This window comes from Oryx dammah, unplaced genomic scaffold, assembly GCF_014754425.2.
Source record: "Oryx dammah isolate SB20612 unplaced genomic scaffold, SCBI_Odam_1.1 HiC_scaffold_28, whole genome shotgun sequence".
Taxonomy (NCBI): Eukaryota; Metazoa; Chordata; class Mammalia; order Artiodactyla; family Bovidae; genus Oryx; species Oryx dammah.
Window position 1 is genome coordinate 7453285 of NW_024070212.1, and position 21013 is coordinate 7474297.

Genomic DNA, 21013 nt, shown 5'->3' on the forward strand with positions numbered 1-21013 from the left:
GCAGAGTTCCAAAGAATTGCAAGGAGACATAAGAAAGCCTTCCTCAGTGATCAATGCAAAGAAATAGAGGAAAACAATAGAATGGGAAAGACTAGAGATCTCTTCAAGAAAATTAGAGATACCGAGGGAACACTTCATGAAAAGATGGGCACAGTAAAGTACAGAAAAGGTATGGACGTAACAGAAGCAGAAGATATTAAGAAGAGGTGGCAAGAATACACAGAAGAGCTGTACAAAAAAGATCTTCATGACCCAGATAATCAAGTTACGATGGTGTGATCATTCACCTAGAGCCAGACATCCTGTAATGTGAAGTCAAGTGGGCCTTAGGAAGCATCACTATGAACAAAACTAGTGGAGGTGATGGAAATCCAATTGAGCTATTTCAAATCCTAAAAGATGATGCTGTGAAAGTGCTGCACTCAGTATGCCAGCAAATTTGGAAAACTCAGCAGTGGCCACAGGACTGGAAAAGGTCCATTTTCATCCCAATCCCAAAGAAAGGCAATGCCAAAGAATGTTCAAACTACCACGCAATTACACTGATTTCACACGCTAGTAATGTTCAAAATTCTTCAAGCCATGCTTCAACAGTATGTGAAACATGAAATTTCAGATGGTCAAGCTGGTTTTAGAAAAGGCAAAGGAACCAGAAATCAAATTGCCAACATCTGCTGGATCATCACAAAAGCGAGAGAGTTCCAGAAAAACATCTACTTCTGCTTTATTGACTATGCCAAAGCCTTTGACTGTGTGGATCACCACAAACTGTGGAAAATTCTGAAAGACATGGGATTACCAGACCACCTGACGTGCCTCTTGAGAAATCTGTATGCAGGTAAGGTCAGGAAGCAACAGTTAGAATTGGACGTGGAAGAACAGACAGGTTCCAAATAGGAAAATGAGTACGTCAAGGCTGTATATTGTCACCCTGCTTATTTAACTTCTAGGCAGAGTACATCATGAGAAACACTGGGCTGGAGGAAGCACAAGCTGGAATCAAGATTGCCAGGAGAAATATCAATAACCTCAGATATGCAGATGACATCACCCTTATGGCAGAAAGTGAAGAACTAAAGAGTCTCTTGATGAAAGTGAAAGAGGCGAGTGAAAAAGTTGGCTTAAAGCTCAACATTCAGAAAGCTAAAATCATGGCATCTGGTCCCATCACTTCATGGCAGAGATGGGGAAACAGTGGAAACAGTGAAATACTTTATTTTGGGGGGCTCCAAAATCACTGCAGATGGTGACTGCAGCCATGAATTAAAAGATGCTTACTCCTTGGAAGAAAAGTTATGACCAACCTAGACAGGATATTAAAAAGCAGAGACATTACTTTGCCAACAAAGGTCCATCTAGTCAAGGCTATGGTTTTTCCAGTAGTCATGGATGGATGTGAGAGTTGGACTATAAAGAAAGCTGAGCTCCAAAGAATTGATGCTTTTGAACTGTGGTGTTGGAGAAGACTCTTGAGAGTCCCTTGGACAGCAAGGAGATCCAACCAGTCCATCCTAAAGGAGATTAGTTCTGAATATTCATTGGAAGGATTGAGGCCGAAGCTGAAACTCTAATACTTTGGCCACCTGATGCGAAGAGCTGACTCTTTTGAAAAGACCCTGATGCTGGGAAAGATTGAAGGCAGGAGGAGAAGGGGATGACAGAGGATGAGATGGTTGGATGGCATCACCAACTCACTGGACATGATTTTGAGTGAACTCTGGGAGTTGGTGATGGACAGGGAGGCCTGGCATGGTGAAGTCCCTGGAGTCACAAAGAGTTGGACACATCTGAGCGACTGAATTGAATTGAGACATAATTTCAAATCCTAGCTCTGGTATGTGCTAGTTGTGAGTTCTTAGGCAAGTTCCTTAACTTTTTTGCCCATGTTTTCATCTGTATTGTGGATAAACTACTTCATAAGGCTGCTGTAAAGTTTAGTGAACTAATGCTTACAAATGCCTAGAACAATCTCTACTACAAGTTAAGTCTTCTCTATGTATTAACCATCATCATGAAGTCAGCTAAGGGAAGAATTGTCTTCAGGCAATTGTGGAGATCACACCAAATGCGATGGAGTGAATAATACACTATAGATTTCCTATGGTTAGCAAAACATTGGAAGTGGTTTAAATTTCTAACAAAAAAGGACTAGTTTGATAAATTTCAGAGTATGTGCTAGAAGCGCCCTCTATTTCAGGCACCATGTATTGTGTAATCCAAATGTCAGCTGTGGTTATCCTTTGAGACCCCAAAATTGGCTTGAACACTATCCCACGTACAGTGGGAAGTCCTGGAGGGACAATCCCATAATGATTTGGTGGTGGGGTCCTGTGAGGGCCAGGGTATGGGGGGTGATATTTCCCTGTTCACTTCTGCTGCTTCATCGACTCTTCCATTTGTGAATTATTTTGCTTTACTGTCTGCAAGCTTTCCTTCTGCACCAGTCAGACCACATTACATCCTATTTTCATTCTTTCACTCCCTCAAACAACACTGATTCAAAGGTGTGTGTACAACAGGCTCACTGAATATTTGAGACAACGAAGAGGATTCACATTTTAGCACACTGAACAGTGTGAAGTCTTTTGCCCTCCTGTGACCAGGGAATCTTCTCATGAGTCCCTGAGAAGCTCCAGAATCCAGAGACCAAGTCCTGTAGCTTTTATTCTTTTGCTGCCCAGGCCCCTACCCTCCAACGTGTGCTGACCTTCTCTGTAGAAGAGGGGATTTGAGGTCCTACTTTCCAAAGAAGCCTGATAAGGTATCTTAGGAAAGAAACGTTTTTGCCTCTAAGAGAACCCTGTTGTGACTGTAATTTTGTATATTTGTGTACCTGGCCCCACAGGCTCCTTTAGGGCAGGTACCTATGCTCGATCTATGCCTCAGAGGGGGGAGCAATAGAGCAAATAAGAATCCATGCACTGAGTTAAACTGCTTGGGTCCAAATACTGGGTCTGCTGCTTACTAGTTAGGTACCCACTGTAGGAGATGAGTTGTAGGGAGGATTGAGAAAAGATAAAAGGTAGAGAACATAGAGCAGTGTCTGAGGCATACACTGGGTCCTCAGTAAATGCCTACACTGATTGTTCCCAGATGGATTCTGTGCTGTCAGTCTGCAGAGACCAGCTTCATGGACATGTCATTCCAAGCTGAAAAGAGGTTTTTGGTGTGACTGAGTAACTTGGTTTCCTAATGTAGAATGTCAAAGGATGAGTTTTTAGGCAATTGTTTTTCCCCTTAGTAAGACTGTAGTTTAAATATCTGGACACAATAAAGGAAACTTTTACTTAACCAGGTTGGGAAGAAGAGTGGAAAAGAGCTCAATTGTTTCATCTACATAGTAACAAGCCACGAAACCATGTCAGGCTTCCCTTGTCATTATTAATCACTTAACACTGCAGATTCATTTTGGGTCTTTTTTTTTTTTTTCTCTTTCTACATACAGAACAAAACCAAGCAAGTTTAAAAATTCTTTATTTGAATTTTAGACAAAGAACAAGTATTGCATTATAAAGACTTGCTTAAAAGCATATCATAGTCTGCTGTCATTGTTTCTTTATGTGTTGAAAACAAAACAAAAAATTTAAGGGAGAAAATGGTACATCTTTCCTCCACATTTTTACCCATTCTTCACTGAGCACGGATACAACCTTAGAAAGAAAGTCCTGGTGAAACGACATCTTTGACGCTCTCTATCAGGTTCTAATGGCCCCGCGGGAGAAGCGCTATTGGTCTCAGACTAACCATACTGCCAAGGTGATGACAAGTGACTAGCATCTCTCGGGCCAGTAGTATAGAGCAGTTTCCATCTAAAGTTCTATTTCCCCACCACCCCTCGTGAAGACGACTGACCTAGAAGTGAGGGCTGACTGTGAGTTAAAAGGGTGCAAAATACATCTGTTGCGAAAGTCAACCCACTACACTGTCTGAGATGACCCTATTGGGCAAGACGCCACGCCGCCTGGTCTGCTTGTTGACCAATGGTCAGCAACATCCCTGGGGCAAGCAGCAAGAGAGTGTGCTGTCTGCTGACCTTGGAAACGATGAACTATGATTTATTTACTCCTTGGCTCTCCATTTAATATAATGAAAAGTCTTTTACTGTGCTAAGGCTCTAAGGCTTCAAGGTAGCAAACCACAATGTTGGGTGTGGTGCCCACTATTTGACAGTGACTAGCCATGCCTTGATTCACACACAGGACAAGTTTCCTGATCAAGATACCTTTGTCATCCTTCTTTCCATAAGTTCTGACAGAAAACCTGACAGATATTAACACAGAGATATTAGAATTAACTGTGAAAAGTCCTAGTCTTGTCCAAAATAAAATTTAAGTTTAGTCATTAAAAATATAAGTTAACAGAACAGACTCTTTTTTCAGGTAAGAGAAAAGTGGTTGTTTTTTTTTTTTTTTTTTTTTTTAATGTGCATAGTTCCATCTGGACTCTGGCAACATTTTGGGTGGTAGTCCAATGTTCTGTTTCCTAGAAAATTAAAAATTAATCTCAACCTCTAGGGGTGAGGGGAAATAGGAATTGCTCCCTCCCAAATATTATTAGGTGTAAGAATAAAAATTTCTTATACTTCATTTTATCTCTTTAAGCTTTATTCTGCTTTTAAGGTAAAAGTTATAATTAGTATTCATATTAGCAGCGAAGATCCTAATTTCTGTAAATTAAAATGACTCAAGACTAACAAAAGTAGCATTTGGCAAAGAATGAGGGGTCTATAGAGGGTCAAAAATGTCTATCAATTTTGGCATTAAGCAATCTTATTTGAGAGGTTAATTTGTATGAAAACAGCCAATAGGGTAGTATGCAAGGTCTCATTTGAAGTTGGGCCCTAGGACTCTGAGGCAGGAAGCTGAGCTGGCCCAGCAGTGTGCAGTGGAAAGAGGGATTTCATGGTGGAAAATTCCCATGAGGTCAGACTGAAGGGGGCATGGACTCTAACTCTGGCTCTTCAGTAAAAGTGGTTACTTTTAATAGTTGACAGTGGAAGCTACTTTGAAACTTGGCAATGTGTTAGAAAGTCAAATATAATTACAAGTTTTTTTCTCTGATTGTCAAGTTTCACCACCTGAGGTTAGTAAAATGGTGAGAATCAGAAAATAGTACAAAAGCTGCAAAGAGCTTGAGAGTTCTCCAGCTTTAGTCACTCCAGATGCCACAGCAGCAGGGTCTTATCAGAGTGTCACTGCTGTGACTACTGGGGGTTCATTCCCCAGTAGGAGAGGCAGATTCAAGCCAGGAAAGTTTAATCGGGACAGTGTCTCTTTAAAAATGCTAGAAAAATCAGTTTGAATCCCAAATTTCTTGTCTGTTTCTAAGTAGTGTTTATTCAGAACACTCAGGAATGACTCATGTAACATTGCTGCTTTCAAATACCTCTGTGTCTACTTCTTGCTAACAAGAGAAGGCAAAGCAATGCCAGCTTTGTTCTGAAGCCTGTAGTCATTTTTTTTTCTTTTTTTTAAATTAGAAGATGCTCTGAGCTTTCGTAATCACAGGGAATTTCTTACTTGTGAAACGACAAACACTACCCAATAACATAAACTACAAGGATGGCAAGCAATATATTTCTTTCAAGATGATCCTCTCACAAACCCTAACTTTAGAAAGAGACATTTCACACTATGGTCCTAATGGAGCTGTGTCCCTGTTCTGCTGAGTTAACCCCCCGGGGAAGCAGCTCCTGACATCTGACGCAGTAGGTAGCACAAGGGAACATCTACTTCCATGAAGCCTTAAAAAGTCGCAACCAGGTGGGAAAAAACACACCCAGAAGTCTTCACCATCACTTCCCAAAAGAGTAGTACCAGTGCCCCAAAGGGCACAGCCATCTAGTAACAGGTGGACTTGACCTCTCCCTGACCCTATCTAATAGTCTCACAAACTTGCAAAATACCACTTAAAGACTTAATAAATTAAAAAATTAAATAAATATACCCCCACATATCTGCCATAATTCCTGGTTGCCATCCCCAAAAGGCAATCTCACCACAACAATTAAGGGAAAAAACAGCTTAATTTATTCATCAGGCACAGCAACTTTCCATTTCCTAAAGGACCTCGAGCTAGCGTACAGGCATTAAAATAAAAATACCATTATGCCCAGGGATTAGCAGTAGCCGTGACAGCAGTTTAAAAAATATAATATTTCTTTGCCCTTGTCAGTTGCCTGTCACTCATTTCCTGAAACTTTACCCTGAGGAAAATCCTGTTCCCACCTCTCAAAAAGATCAGTTCCAGAATAGGTCATGACAAGGAGCAGAAAGGTCGGTGAGTGAAAGTAGGCAAGGCTCCCAGACTGCTTTTTATGGTCACTTCACAGATACTCTTAATCCACACTTAACCCACCTGAAAGAGAGGCGTTCAGGTGACACAACATGGAAGTCTTCAGTCTGGCCACTTGGTAAAATGAGCACAGGAAAAGCTGGGAATGAAGGGGAAAAGAAAAACGAGTGCTAAAACCACGAGCTCCACGTGATGGTTCACTCTTGCGCGATTCAGTGCAAAGGACAGGAAGGAAGCACCGTCTACCATCACTCCACGCACACCTGTATGTGTGTCCGCCGTAACGACTACCTCAGTCCAGGGGAAGGCTGGCAGCTTGGGAATGACTACCAGCCATGGCAGCAGCCTCTTGTTTGGAATAATTCACAGGACAGAATGGGAAGGATCAGGGCCGGGAGAAGACAGTCCAGGAGAAGACTGGCCTGCAGCCTAAAGGTCTTCTAGGTGCTTGCCTTCTATTTCTTGGTGCCCAGTAGAAGGAAGAATGACCCCCTGGGGAAGTGGCTCTTGTCTGAAATTGCCCAGGACAGCAAATCAGAGTGGAGTGCTGCCCTGATTTAAAACGGTTTGTGCATACAGAAAAGGAGGCTACTGACACTTCTCAAACTCCAGATTCCCGGGGAACAGAGCAACAGAGCCCCCTACTTCCCCTCACAAGAGTTAAACTGATTTCCTCCAAAAGCATCTAACTGACTTAGAGAAGCATCACTGTCCAGACAGAAGTGCTGGTGCGTCTTCAGAATTATTTAGGAACCACGCTAATTTCACAGGCAGAAAACTAACTGGCTACATGTAAATCCTTGAGGAGTTGATATATTTTCTCTGTTCTTTTCTTGCAGGGAGGAAGAGACTGATACAGTGTGGAATGGAAGGGAAGAAATCTCACCAAAGCAAGTCAATTAGGATACGAAGTGGTGTTTGCAGAATGCATTCTACTGAGAAACTGAAAAGTTTCAGAGGAGAAGAGGGTCAAAGACCCATTTTTGGAGCTAGAGGTAGAAATCACAGAGGAGAAGAAAGTAAAGTACAAGTGAACAAAGTAAGATATTTTTCTGTTTTGTTTTCGCTTTAATAAGGGAGGACAAAAGAACTATATTCCTTCACTGCCTTTTCACTGGAGAACTGAAAATTACTGCCATATTATGGGATGCACTCCACCAGTAGGAATCTAATTTGCCTGTCTGCATAGTCTTAAAGGAGTAAATACCTGTCAATTCTCAAGAGAAAACCTTCTGTTTGTTTAAATCTGAAGTCAGCTACGTGCTCCTTACCTGAACTGGGGATCATATTAACAGAAGGTGTGTAGTGTGCGGAGATTCACAATGAAGTGAAGGACTTGTTCTGTGGTCTCTGAGGATCTGAATCAGATAAGCAAAGACAGAAATACTTATGTGTGCTAACTCTTAGTGGCCCATGGTCCTCAGAATAAATGGCTTGAATTAAACTGCAGTCTCATCAAACTTTCAGTGTTTTAAATATATGTATTAATGGAGCTATCTCCTCTTTCAAAAACACCCCCCCTCCTCGTCTCTTCCATTTCATTGTCTCAAATTCACTACCCTCCCCGCCCAATACAGTTGTTCTCGTGCCATTTCAGGTGTGAACCACAAATCCCAAGATAAACTTTGCCACTGGAGGATTTTTCCTTTTACCTAACACTCCAAAGGGTTTGCCTCTCTTGGGGATGCTTTTGGCTCTGCTGGTTCTGACATTTGCTTTCCAATAAGCATACATCCACAATTGGTTTGCATTAAGTTGATGAAAGATCTAATCAGTGGAAACATCTGTGTGCTGTTAAATGAAAGTACGGTACCTATAAATGAAACGGCAGAGAGGGGAAGCGGGTCTTATTTGAAAGAATATGACTATTTAAACACAAAACAAATACAGAGGGAAAAGTAATTTAGAAAAGTACAGGGGAAAAAAAATCTCCACCAGGCAGCGGTGAAGAATGCAGGGCTACCTATGCCCCTGGAGAACTGCTGCTTGCCTTGTGCTGAGCTTCAGTGCTCTTCAAGTGGATAGGCAGATGGTGAGAAATAGAGCAGCGTCGTTTTTTCCTCTTCTATCTCTTGAATTCTATTATGAGGCAGTTCTCTGCTCGCCACCGAGGCAAAAAGAAACATTTCTCTCACCCGCTCACCAGTCTGGCAGGGTCCCAGCCTTAGTTTTCCAATGTAGCCCCAGGGTACTATTGTAATGACTCAGGGATGGTGCTGACAACATGGGCTGCCTCTGGGGCTGCTGGAGGGGAACCAAAGAAGGTGTTGGTTTGATTCCTCTGCTGATCCCGGAGGTAAGGAGGAACTGACGAGCTTTTGATGTGGAGGATTCTGGTGTCCATCACCTGACAGTCAATCTGCATCATCACTTCGTAATCTTGCCCGTTGATCACATTCTCTGCAGAGAGGAATACACACAAGCAATAAATATTCCACAGAAGGTAAAATTCCGCTATAAGCTTCAATCCCAGGAAGACATCATGAACTCCAAGGTGTGAACTGTCAACACGCTTTCAAGGGTACAGAGAATTCATCAGTCACTAATCAGAGTTACAGGGCCGGGATGGGCTGTCCTCTCCTCAATTCTGGTTTCCAAACAACCTTCACTGACTCAGTAAGCGCTGGAGGCACTGTCAGAATTAACACCACAGGTTACCCATTCACAGACATTGCATGTCTTGCACGCTTTCCATGCAGTGTATCTCCATGACTGCAGCAACCGGAAGAGGAGATTTCAGATGCAGAGGGTGGGGAGTGGGTGTAGGGGGAGAATACTTAAGTCCTTTCCTTCTCTTTTAACAGCGGGAAGGAGTAATTCGTCAAATGGACCACCATATCATGTGAATCGTAAGGGGGTGTTGGCCAAGACTGCTTAGTTCAGTAATATTTCTAATTTCATTAAGATATTCCCAACTATGCATTGAAGGGTTAGAAATTAGGAAATAAAAATACAGTGAAGGCTATAATAATTTATCCCCTGATTTGTAATTCTGGGTGGTTTTTTCCAACTTGTAGTCAATGAAACTTGGCATAAAACTGATGGAAGAATTATAAATAGATAACATCTTTCAAGTCCAGCTGAACAGTCACAGCAATACAGTCAGAAGAAGGCTGGAGAGTCAACGTGGCATCTCAGTTTGCATTTTCAACCATGAATCCAAAGCTGGGTGTGGGGATCAGGAAGAATGCTGGCGAAGGCCTAGTCCTACACTGCCTTTTCATGAAGATGATACACAGCCAACCAGTGAGTTTTCAATTAAACATTTGGCTTCTCTAGGACAAAGAATTGAATTTAAAAGTAGAATTATTTCTATTCTATTATCTTTTTATTTTTTATTTATTTTTTACTACTACACCATGTATGCCAAGTATTATAAATCCAGAGGAAGAAAATCCAAAGTTTAACATTTGATCCTCAGATTCCATTATGTTTGGGAAAACTGAACTATGGAGTTTGTCACTTACGAGGCAGGAAAAGATTTACAGAGATCACCTAATTCAGGGTATCTTAAAATAGGGTCTAATGCAAAGACTTCAGAGTCCGTAAGTTTCCTGAAATTACATGCGAAGTTTTATTTGTGTGAGGATTTTTCTGGAGAGGGGGGTTACATCAGATTCTTAATGAGGTCTATCACCTCTTAAAGGTTAAAAACTATTAAATCTAATACGCTATCAACTTTAAGTGCCTTGAGCAGATCATATATCCTATTTTAAAGCTAATGGAAGACATCATTCTTCCACTTTTATTGGCTGATTATTTCAATTTCTAAAATAGTCTCCACTGATGGTGAATTTCCCACTACAAGTCTTATAAGTCTCTTTGATTACGGTTAAAGCTAATTTCCTTCTTTCTCAGCCTTACTAGTGATGAAGAGCAGTCAGTTGCTGCTGGATATTAACTAACCCTACTTATTTTTTAAGACCATTGCTATGGAATTTTAACTCCAATTTACAGCTCCTGCTTTCTGTGATGGTTATCAAATCATTTACTTATCTTTAGAGAATTAAATCTGGTTGCCTGTAAGTTAGCCAACGTTTCCCTATCCAGGTATTTTCTTTTCTAAAAAGTAGGCAATGGAAGAAAGACAAGCTGCTAATGTATTTGGAGTTATTACATTCAGAACATGTGATACGGTTCAGATTCCAAGGTACCACACTAGTCATTTCCTTTTGGAACCATGGTCCCTCTCTTTTAGAAAAACTGAAAGATTGTATGTGTGTGTGCATGCACACACACACACACACAGATGACCGAATAATGAAAAACACATGTAATGAGACATAATATACATTACTAATTTTTACTACTTTCCTGGATTGACTCAGAATCCAGATGATAGTTTAAGATCAAAACTAGGTTCTCTCATATAGCCCATACCACCTGCAGAAGTCATCAGAGCCCATGTGCCTGCTATGCTTTAAATTGATAACTGGAGTTCTTTAATATCTTAAATACTGGGAAGAGATGAAAAACCTGGTGATATGAGCTCAGATGCTTGGGGGAAAACTAAAGCTGTGTCATGATTCCAAAAACCTGGGAGTCCCTCGCCATGGCTGAAATGGCATCATTATTTTAAGCCCAACCAGGAGGCTCAGGAGAAGGCAATGGCACCCCACTCCAGTACTCTTGCCTGGAAAATCCCATGGATGGAGGAGCCTGGTAGGCTGCAGTCCATGGGGTCGCTGACGGTCGGACACGACTGAGCAACTTCACTTTGACTTTTCACTTTCATGCATTGGAGAAGGAAATGGCAACCCACTCCAGTGTTCTTGCCTGGAGAATCCCAGGGACGGGGGAGCCTGGTGGGCTGCCGTCTATGGGGTTGCACAGAGTTGGACACGACTGAAGTGACTTAGCAGCAGTAGCAGCAGGAGACTCAGGCTAGCTATGGTTCGGGAAGCTTTAAAATGGACTCTGTTCTTCACTCCTTTCTGAACTTTGAGGCCAAGGAAATGGCCAGCAATACCAGAAGAAGACTCTACTAGATAGGATATGAATGTCTTAAACCGAATTTAGGAAGCCCTTCTATACGACAAACTGATAATTTAGGGTTTAAAGTGACATACCATTAGGACTCCCAAGTTACTCACAACCTCTAAAAAAATGAGTGGCTCTAGCAATTTCTTTTCTTTGGTCCACTATGTGGGACCCTATAAAAGAGTCCTTTGGGGGTTTCAGTACTGACCCCCTTGCATAATGAGTGGGGTGGTCTCAATATTACTGATGAGGTTCTAATTATTTTAACTAAAGGAGAACAGAATGGGAGACAGCTTATGATAACTTGTGGTCTGGTGGGCCCTTCCCCTGTGCTGTCGGGCACACAGTCTGCTTCCAGGAGTAACAGAGAGACTCTGAAACTCTGAAATTTGCGCCTTACTGTGAAGAATACAAGGGGTCTACAGGTGGTGCAATGGTAAAGAATCTGCCTGCCAGTGCAGGAGACGCAAGAGACCCGGGTTCGATCCCTGGGTTGGAAAGATGCCCTGGAGAAGGGAAAGGCTACCCACTCTTGCTGCTGCTGCTGCTAAGTCGCTTCAGTTGTGTCCCACTCTGTGCAACCCCACAGACGGCAGCCCACCAGGCTCTGCTGTCCCTGGGATTCTCCAGGCAAGAACACTGGAGTGGCTTGCCATTTCCTTCTCCAACGCATGAAAGTGAAAAGTGAAAGGGAAGTCGCTCAGTTGTGTCTGACCCTCAGCAACCCCATGGACTGCAGCCCTCCAGGCTCCTCCGTCCATGGGATTTTCCAGGCAAGAGTACTGGAGTGGGGTGCCCTTGCCTTCTCCACTACCTACTCCAGTACTCCAGTATTCTGGCCTGGAGAATTCCATGGATGGAGGACCCTGGTGGGCTTACAGTCCATGGGGTCACAGAGTTGGACCGGACTGAGAACACACGTATGTGAATAATATACACCAGAGTAGGTTCTAACTGGAGAGGTGAGACCTGAAGATTCTGGTGGCTCAGGGAAGAGGAAGAGGAAGAGCCTCTGAAGGAAAATCCAGACAGGATGTGAGAGGTTGAGGACGGACTTCACACTCTCATTAAGGGCCAGGCTTCCATTATGAATGGGCAGCACCCCCAGAATAAGAGAAAACATAACAGTTCATGGGCTTTCTGACAAGAGGGAACAGGTAAATACTGGATTAGGGAGTTGTTAGAGCTGAGTTATGTGAAAAGATTGCTAAAACATTTTTTGTGTACTTAATGATAAAAGACAGTGACTATTTGGGGAAAATAGAACTGAAAGAGATAGTATGGAGCACAGATGGTAAAGGTTCGCTTTCCTTCTTGTACTGGCAAGCACTTTTTTGGGTGCTGCACAAGTGATATAACTAATCTTATGTTCTGGGACTTCTGGAGTCAACACAACGAGAAGAAACATTGACCTGAGTCAGGAAAAAGGTATAAAATATGAATACTTCAAGTTCAAAATTAATCAGGCAAACAAAAAAGAAGAGGTGATTGACTTGAAACATGAGCACCAGAAAGTGATTCTGAATGCCCAGAAGGACTGGGAAAGCATGAAAAAAAACACCTGGACAGTGGAGGTACAAAAGCTCTAGGCAGTGTGAAATTCTGAACGCCTGTAAACACACGTTACTGAGTTAAGAATGGCCTGCCAAAAGGCTGTTAGCTGGGAGATGACTAACATATACATCAGAACCTTGACCATAAACAGAATTCAAATGCCTCAGAATTTTACAGAAAGCTTAACTCAAAAGCAAAACAAAACAAAACAAGGCTTCACCAGTGCTTTGCAAAGAAGTTATGTATGAGAAAACAGACTTCTATTCAGAATCAGACACTAATCCTAACAACAGGTAGCTTGCTCTGTGCAAGCTAGGCTGGTGACTGGCAGTAGGCTGTTGGTATCTGTGCCTGAATTCTGCGCAGTGTCGGGGGACATGGAAGGTAAATAAAAATCCCCCCTTCCACGGATCACAAGAGATAACTTCATCCAAAACAAACAAACTGAAAAATCAGGAAAGAAACCCCAATGGGTAAGAAAGAGGAGACAAAGGGAATGGAAGGTGGGAACAGAATGAACAATAAAGTGGTAAAATATCACATATGTCCTGGTTGTGACCATCCCAGGGAACCATGCATTGGGTAAAAAATGAAAAAGCTCTTTCTACTCTTCTACCCAAATTCTCCATTCAACTTCTTTTTTAAAAAATTAATTTAATTGTAGGATAATTACTTTACAATGTTGTGATGGTTTCTGCCGTACATCAATATGAATCAGCCATAGGTATACATATGCCCCCTCTATCCTGAAGCCCCCCTCCCGTCTCCCTCCCGACTCTATACCTCCAGGATATCACAGAGCACCAGCTTTGGGTGCCTTGCCTCATACATCAAACTCAAACTGGCTATCTATTTCATATATGGCAGTGTGTATGTTTCAATGTTATTCCAGTTTCAAGAACTTCTTCTAAGAACCTTCTATGAAAACTCCAATATTGACCTTTTTCTTTATAACCAATATATAAATGTTCCATGTCACTGAACATGTTAAAATACTCATAGAAAGGAGGTTTGGCTCTTTTAAAAAATGTCTGACATTTTTGAAGGTAGCAGGGAGGGGATCACTGGTAGAGCTAGAACCTTTCCCTCATCAGAGGGGAAGAAGACCGAGTGAATAACTAAGAGTCCTACTGCAGATGGGCCCCCCAGGTGACACCAGTGGTAAAGAAGCCGCCTGCTAATGCAGGAGACACAGGAGATGCAGGTTTGATCTCTGGGTGGGGAAGATCCCCTGGAGGAGGGCGTGGCAGCCCACTCCATTTTTCTTGTCTGGAGAATCCCCATGGACAGAGGAGCCTGCCGGGCTACAGTCCATGGGGTCGCAGAGTTGGACATGACTGAAGTGACTTGGCAGGCAAGCATACTGCAGATGGAAACACAAAATACACTTCTGACTTGACTCTTTCCAGAGACATAAGGAAGAACACCTGCAGGAGCAAAGAGCACCCAGTAACTACTATTGTCTGCCTTTTGCTGTTTCTCTGACAGTGGAGAGATTTCAGGCTGTGAGTGTCCAAGGGCAGGGAGGCACAGTGGGAAGGGCTTTATACATTTAACTATAAGACAAACCAGAATTTGTTAAACATTTAAAAAATACATGTGTGCTTATTTATTTTTTATTGATGTATAGTTGATTTGCTCTATTACATAAATTTCAATTGTATGACATAATGATTCAGTATTTTTATAGATTATATTCCATTTAAAGTTATAAAATATTGGCTATATTCTCTATGCTTGTAGCTTATTTTATACATAGTGGTTTCTACTTCTTTATTCCCTACGTTACTTTGTTTCTCCCCACTGGAAACCACTGCTTTGTTCTCCATATCTGGTATAGTCTGTTTCTGTTTTACTATATTCAGTTTTTTATTTTTTAGATTCCACATATAAGTGACAACATACAGTATTTGTCTTTCTCTGTCTGATTTATTTCACTAAGCCTAAAAAGGTCCATCTAGTCACGGCTATGGCTTTTCCAGTAATCATGTATAGATGTGAGAGTTGGACTGTGAAGAAAGCTGAGTGCTGAAGAATTGATGCTTTTGAACTGTGGTGTTGGAAAAGACTCTTGAGAGTCCCTTGGACTGCAAGGAGATCCAACCAGTCCATCCTAAAGGAGATTAGTCCTGGGATTTCTTTGGAAGGACTGATGGTGAAGCTGAAACTCCAATACTTTGGCCACCTCATGCAAAGAGCTGATTCATTGGAAAAGACCCTGATGCTGGGAGGGATTGGGGGCAGGAGGAGAAGGGGACGACAGAGGATGAGATGGCTGGATGGCATCACCGACTCGATGGACATGGGTTTGGGTGAACTCCGGGAGTTGGTGATGGACAGGGAGGCCTGGCGTCCCGCGACTCATGGGGTCACAAAGAGTCAGACACGACTGAGCGACTGAACTGAACTGAATACTGTTCAGGTCCATCTGTGTTGTTGCAAATGGCAGCATTTCACTCTTTTCTATGGCCGAGTAGTACTCTGCTGCAGCTATGTATACACCCCATTTTCCTTATGCGTTCATCTGCTGATGGACACCCAGACTGCCTTCATATCTTGACTACTGTAAATAATGCTCTCACGAACACTGAGGTGCATGTGTTCTTTTGAATTAATGTTTTCATTTTCTTCAGATATATACTCAGAAGAGGAATTGCTAGATCATATGGTAGTTTTAGTTTTAGCTTCTTGAGGACACGCCATATTGTTTTCCATAGTGGCTGCACCAATTTACATTCCCGCCAACAGTGTATAAGGGTTCGCTTTTCTCCACATCCTCTCCAACATTTGTTATTTGTGGTCTTTTTGATGACAACCATTTTGACAGGTTTGAGGTGATATCTCATTGAGGTTTTGATTTGCATTTCTCTAATAATCAGTGATGCTGAGCATTTTTTTTCATGTGCTTGTTGGGCAACTGTATGAATGTCTATTCAGGTCCTCTGCATTTTTTTATTTGGGCTGTTTGCTTTTTCAACATTGAATTGTTATGAGCTGTTTACATATATTTTGGATAGTAACCCCTTACTGGTCATATCACTGCAAATATTTTCTCCTGATTTCTCCCAAAATGGTTGTCTTCATTTTGTTGATGGTTTCCTTTGTTATGCAAAAGCTTTTAAGTTTAATTAGGTCCCATTTATTTACTTCTGCTTTTATTTCCTTTGCTTTAGGAGACAGATGCCTAAAAAATAGTGCTACAATTTTTGTCAGAGTGTTCTGCCTATGTTTTCTTCTAGGAGTTTTTATGGTTTCCAGTCTTACATTTAGGTTTTTAATCCATTTTGAGTTTACTTTTATATACAGTACTAGAGAATGTTCTCCTTTAATTCTTTTACATGTAACTGTGCAATTTTCCTGGCACCACTTAATGAAGACATTGTCTTTTCTCCATTGTATATTCTTGCCTCTCTTGTCATAGATTAATTGGCCATAAATGTGTGGATTTGTTTCTGGACTCTCTATTCTGTCCCACTGATCTATGTGTCTATATACAGAACCATACTGTTTTGATGACTGTAGCTTTGTAGTATAGTCTGAAGTCAGGAAGTGTGATGCTTCCAACTTTGTTCTTTCTTCTCAAGTTGCTTTGACTATTTGAGGTCTTTGGTGGTTCCACGTAAAATTTTCAGAATTGTTTGTTCTAGTCCTGTGAAAAATGTCATAGCTATTTTGATAGTGCAATAAATCTGTAGATTGCTTTGGGTAGTATGGTCATTTTAACAAGATTAATTCTTCCAATTCTTGAACATTGAATGTCTTCACATTTATCTGTACTGTCTTCAATTTCTTTCATCAATAACTTACAGTTTTCAGAGTACAGGTCTTTTAACCTCCTTGGTTTAAATTTGTTGCTAGGAATTTTATTGTTTTGATGCAAATGTAGATAGGACTGTTTTCTTGAATTCTCCTTCTGATAGTTCATTATTAATATATGGGGAAACAAAATATTTAATTAATCTTGTATCCTGTAACTGACTGAACTCATTTATTAGTTTTTTGGTAGAGATTTCAGGGCTTTCTACATACAGTGTCATGTCACAGTAGTGAGAGTTTTACTTCTTCCCATCCAATTTGTATGCCTTTTATTTCTTGTCTGATTAATATGGCTAGAACTTCTAACACTGTGTTAAATAGAAGTGGTAAGAGTTGGTATCCTTACGTTATTCCTGAGTTTACAGGAAAGACTTTCAGCTTTTCTTGTTGAATATATTAACTATGGGTTTGTCATAAATGGCCTTTATTATGTTTAGGTATGTCCTCACTATATTCACTGTGATGAGAGCTTTTATCATGAATGGCTATTGAATTTTGTCAAATGCTTCTGCATCTGTTAAGATAATCATGTGATTTTTAGTCTTCATTTTGTTAATGTGATGTACCACATTAATTGATTTACAGATATTGAGCCATCCTTCCATCCCTGGAATAAATCCCACTTGATCATGGTATATGATCCTTTTTACGTATTATTGAATTTGGTTTGCTAATGCTTTGTTGTAGATTTTTGCATTTATAGTCATCAGAAATGTTGGCCTGTGATTTTTTTTCATAGTATCTTTCATAGTATCTGATTTTGGTATCAGGATAATGGTGGCCTCACAGAATGAATTTGGATGTGTTCTCTCCTCTTCAGTTTTTCAGAACAGTTTGAGAAGGAGAGGTATGAATAAAATTTGTTAAATATTACATGATTGTTATATTTCTGAACAATGGAGAGACAGATGAGAAAGAACTTATCTAGTTAGAAGATCTATAATAATTTCATTTTAAAAATGTATGGGCCTACAATAATGTATATAAAACCCACCAACCTTTAAGGAAGACATGTAGTGGTCATGATGATTGAAGGGAACTACTAAAATTTAATGGGCAGGGGTCAGGAGGCTGAACAGTCTGCCTGTTGAGCACAAGAACAGTCCCTTGTAAAACTGTCCTATATCTCATACAATATTTGTGTAGGCTAAAGAAACCTGATTATTACTATATTAATGAACTCACTGCTTTATATTTAAATATAAAGCATTTTTACATGGGTTTTTATATATACTAAAATCAAGGAATAAACTACTGAATAATTTAATAACATTTAGTGCTTTGGTTTGCCAGGTATTGTTCAGCTAATACTCAAAACAACCTCCTAATTCAGGCATTCTTATCCTCATTTTATAGATGAGAAAACTGGAGCATAGAACTGTCATGCAACTAGCTATACAACAAGGAAATGGCAGAGCAGGAAGTTCAAACATAGTCAGAGTGTCTTTAGAATACATTCTTACAAACTACTCCACTATGTTGGGAATATTATTATTTTTTTTAACTTAACTGAGATTTGTTTATCATCATTTCAGGAAAGCACATAACCAATGGCAAGTATACCCTTAGTATCTGGGTCACTATCAGGAAACTCTAGGATCAGTTTGCATTCCCAGTCATAATATGTACTGGTTGAAGCACCTGACTTGTTCACTGTGTATTCTAATGCAATATAAGCATTATATTTATAATGCTTAAACATTATATAGATTTATCCATTCAACAAATATTTACTGCATTCCTACCACGTGTCAGGCACTGAAGACAGAGAAGTGAACAAAACAGCAAAAACAAAACAAAAAAACACCTTATTCTCATAGTTTAACCCTTATAAAAGGCGAAAGTGAGGCTGGAGACAGAAAATAAATAAGTATACGGAATGTTGAATGAGTGGTACGGGTAGAAGCAAAGCACTGAAGGTGGTCGGGGAGTGCGGGTGGCGGAGTGAGGAGCGGCTTGCAGTGTAGATGAAGTGCCGGTGGAGCTTCACTGAGAGGGTGACTTCTGAATAAGGGCCTCAGGAGGTGAGGAGTGAGCCACGCAGCTATCAAGGGAGAAGGTGAGCAATGCATGTCTGAGATTCCATGACATTTTAGTGGAGAGAACAGGCAAGCAGTAGGAAATAGGGGTGAGGACTGACTGGCAGGAGAAAACAGGGTTAGAACTGTAATTTTGGAGTTTATTTGCAGACAAGACAGATGGAGTCCTGAAACCAAATGGTACTCTTGGGGAAAAAAGATGGGAACATGTGTGTTAAAAAGGATGGGCATGAACCCAGAGAATGGGAGAAAATAATTCCTTCATTTGCAAATAATCTCCAAAATATACAAACAGCCCATGCAGCTCAATAAAAAAACAACAAACAACCTAATAAAAAAAGAGCTGGAAAATCTAAATAGACATTTCTCCAAAGATATACTGATAGCTACAAAGCAAATGAAAAGATGTTCCAACAGCACCTATTGTTGCAGAAATACAAACCAAAACTACAGTGAGGCATCGCCTCACACCAGTCAGAGTGGCCATCATCAAAAAATCTGCAAACAATAAACGCTAGAGAGAGTGGAGAAAAGGGAACCATCCTACATTGTCGGTGGGAATGTAAATTGGTATAACCACTGTGGAGGACAGTACGGAGGTTCCTTTTCATCCCAATCCCAAAGAAAGGCAATGCCAAAGAATGTTCATACTACCACACAATTGTACTCTTCTCACATGCTAGCAAAGTAATGTTCAACATTCTCCAAGCTAGGCTTCAACAGTGTGTGAACTGAGAACTTCCAGATGTTCAAGTTGGATTTAGAAAAGGCAGAGGAAAAAGAGATCAAATTGCCAGTATCAGTTAGATTGTAGAGAAAGCAAGAAAATTCCAGAAAAACATCTACTTCTGCTTCATTGACTACACTAAAGCCTTTGAAGGTGTGTGGATCACAACAAACTGTGGGACTACCAGAGCACCTTACTTGCCTCTTGAGAAATCTGTATGTGGGTCAGGAAGCAACAGTTATAACCGGACATGGAACAAGACTGGTTCCAAATCGGGAAAGGAGTACGTCAAGGCTGTATATTGTCACCCTGCTTATTTAACTTCTATGCCGAGTACATCATGTGAAATGCCAGGCTGGATGAAGAACAAGCTGGAATCAAGACTGGTGGAAAAAATATCAATAACCTCAGATATACAGATGGACACCACCCTTATGGGAGAAAGTGAAGAGGAATTAAAGAGCTTCTTGATGAAAGTAAAGGAGGAGAGTGAAAGAGCTAACTTAAAACTCAATATTCAAAAAACTAAGATCATGGCAACCAGTCCCATCACTTCATGGCAAAGAGATGGGGAAACAATGGAAACAGTGACAGACTTTATTTTCTTGGACTCCAAAATCACTGCAGATGGCGACTGCAGCCATGAAATTAAAAGACGCTTGCTTCTTGGAAGAAAAGCTATGACCAACCTAGACAGCATATTAAAAAGCAGAGACATTAGTTTATTGACAGAGGTCTGTATTTAGCTATGGTTTTTTCAGTAGTCACGTATGGATGTGAGAGTTGGACCATAAAGAAGGCTGAGCGCTGAAGAACTGATGCTTTTGAAGCATGGTGTTGGGAGAAGACTCTTGACAGTCCCTTGGACAGCAAGGAGATCCAACCAATCCATCCTAAAGGAAATCAGTCCTGAATATTCATTGGAAGGACTGACGCTGAAGCTGAAGCTGAAGCTCCAATACTTTGGCCACCTGAGGCAAAGAACTGACTCATTTGAAAAGACCCTGATGCTGGGAAAGATTGAAGGCAGAAGGAAAAGGGGATGACAGAGGATGAGATGGCTGGATGGCATCACCGACTCGATGGACATGATTTTGAGTGAACTCTGGGAGTTGGTGACAGACAGGGAAGCCTCGCATGCTGCCGTCCAGGCATGCTGGGTTGCAAAGAGTCAGATACGACTGAGCGACTGAACTTAAAAAAATGAAATATAGAACTACTATATGATCCAGCAATCCCACTCCTTGGCATGTATCTGAGGAAAACTGTAGTATGATAAGATACAGGCATTCTGATGTTTACTGCTACACGATTCACCATAGCCAAGACATAACTAAAGAAGATGTGGCACGTATGTGCAATAGGGTAGTACTCAGCTGCAAAAAAGAACAAAATAATGTCATTTGCAGCAACATGGATGGACTTAGAGACTGTTATACTGAGTGAAGAAGTCAGACAAAGACAGACAAATATCATATGGTATGGCTTATATGTGGAAGGTGAAAAAAAAAAGGTACAAATGAACTAACTTATAAAACAGAATAGAGTCACTTGTAGAAAACAAACTTGTTACCAGGGGGGAAAAGGGGAGAGGACAGATAAA

The 21013-nt window shown here is 40.9% G+C and overlaps 1 protein-coding gene across 1 annotated transcript in view; it reads right to left on the reverse strand.

The window, feature by feature from the left end:
• Nucleotides 1-3457: 3457 nt before the first annotated feature.
• Nucleotides 3458-21013, reverse strand: part of ATF6 (activating transcription factor 6) — a 245338-nt gene continuing 227782 nt past the window's right edge. Inside the window, exon 16 of the mRNA XM_040230020.1 lies at nt 3458-8694. Coding sequence (XP_040085954.1) covers nt 8486-8694 — 209 coding nt within the window. The 3' untranslated portion in view covers nt 3458-8485. The remainder of the gene's footprint in view (nt 8695-21013) is intronic.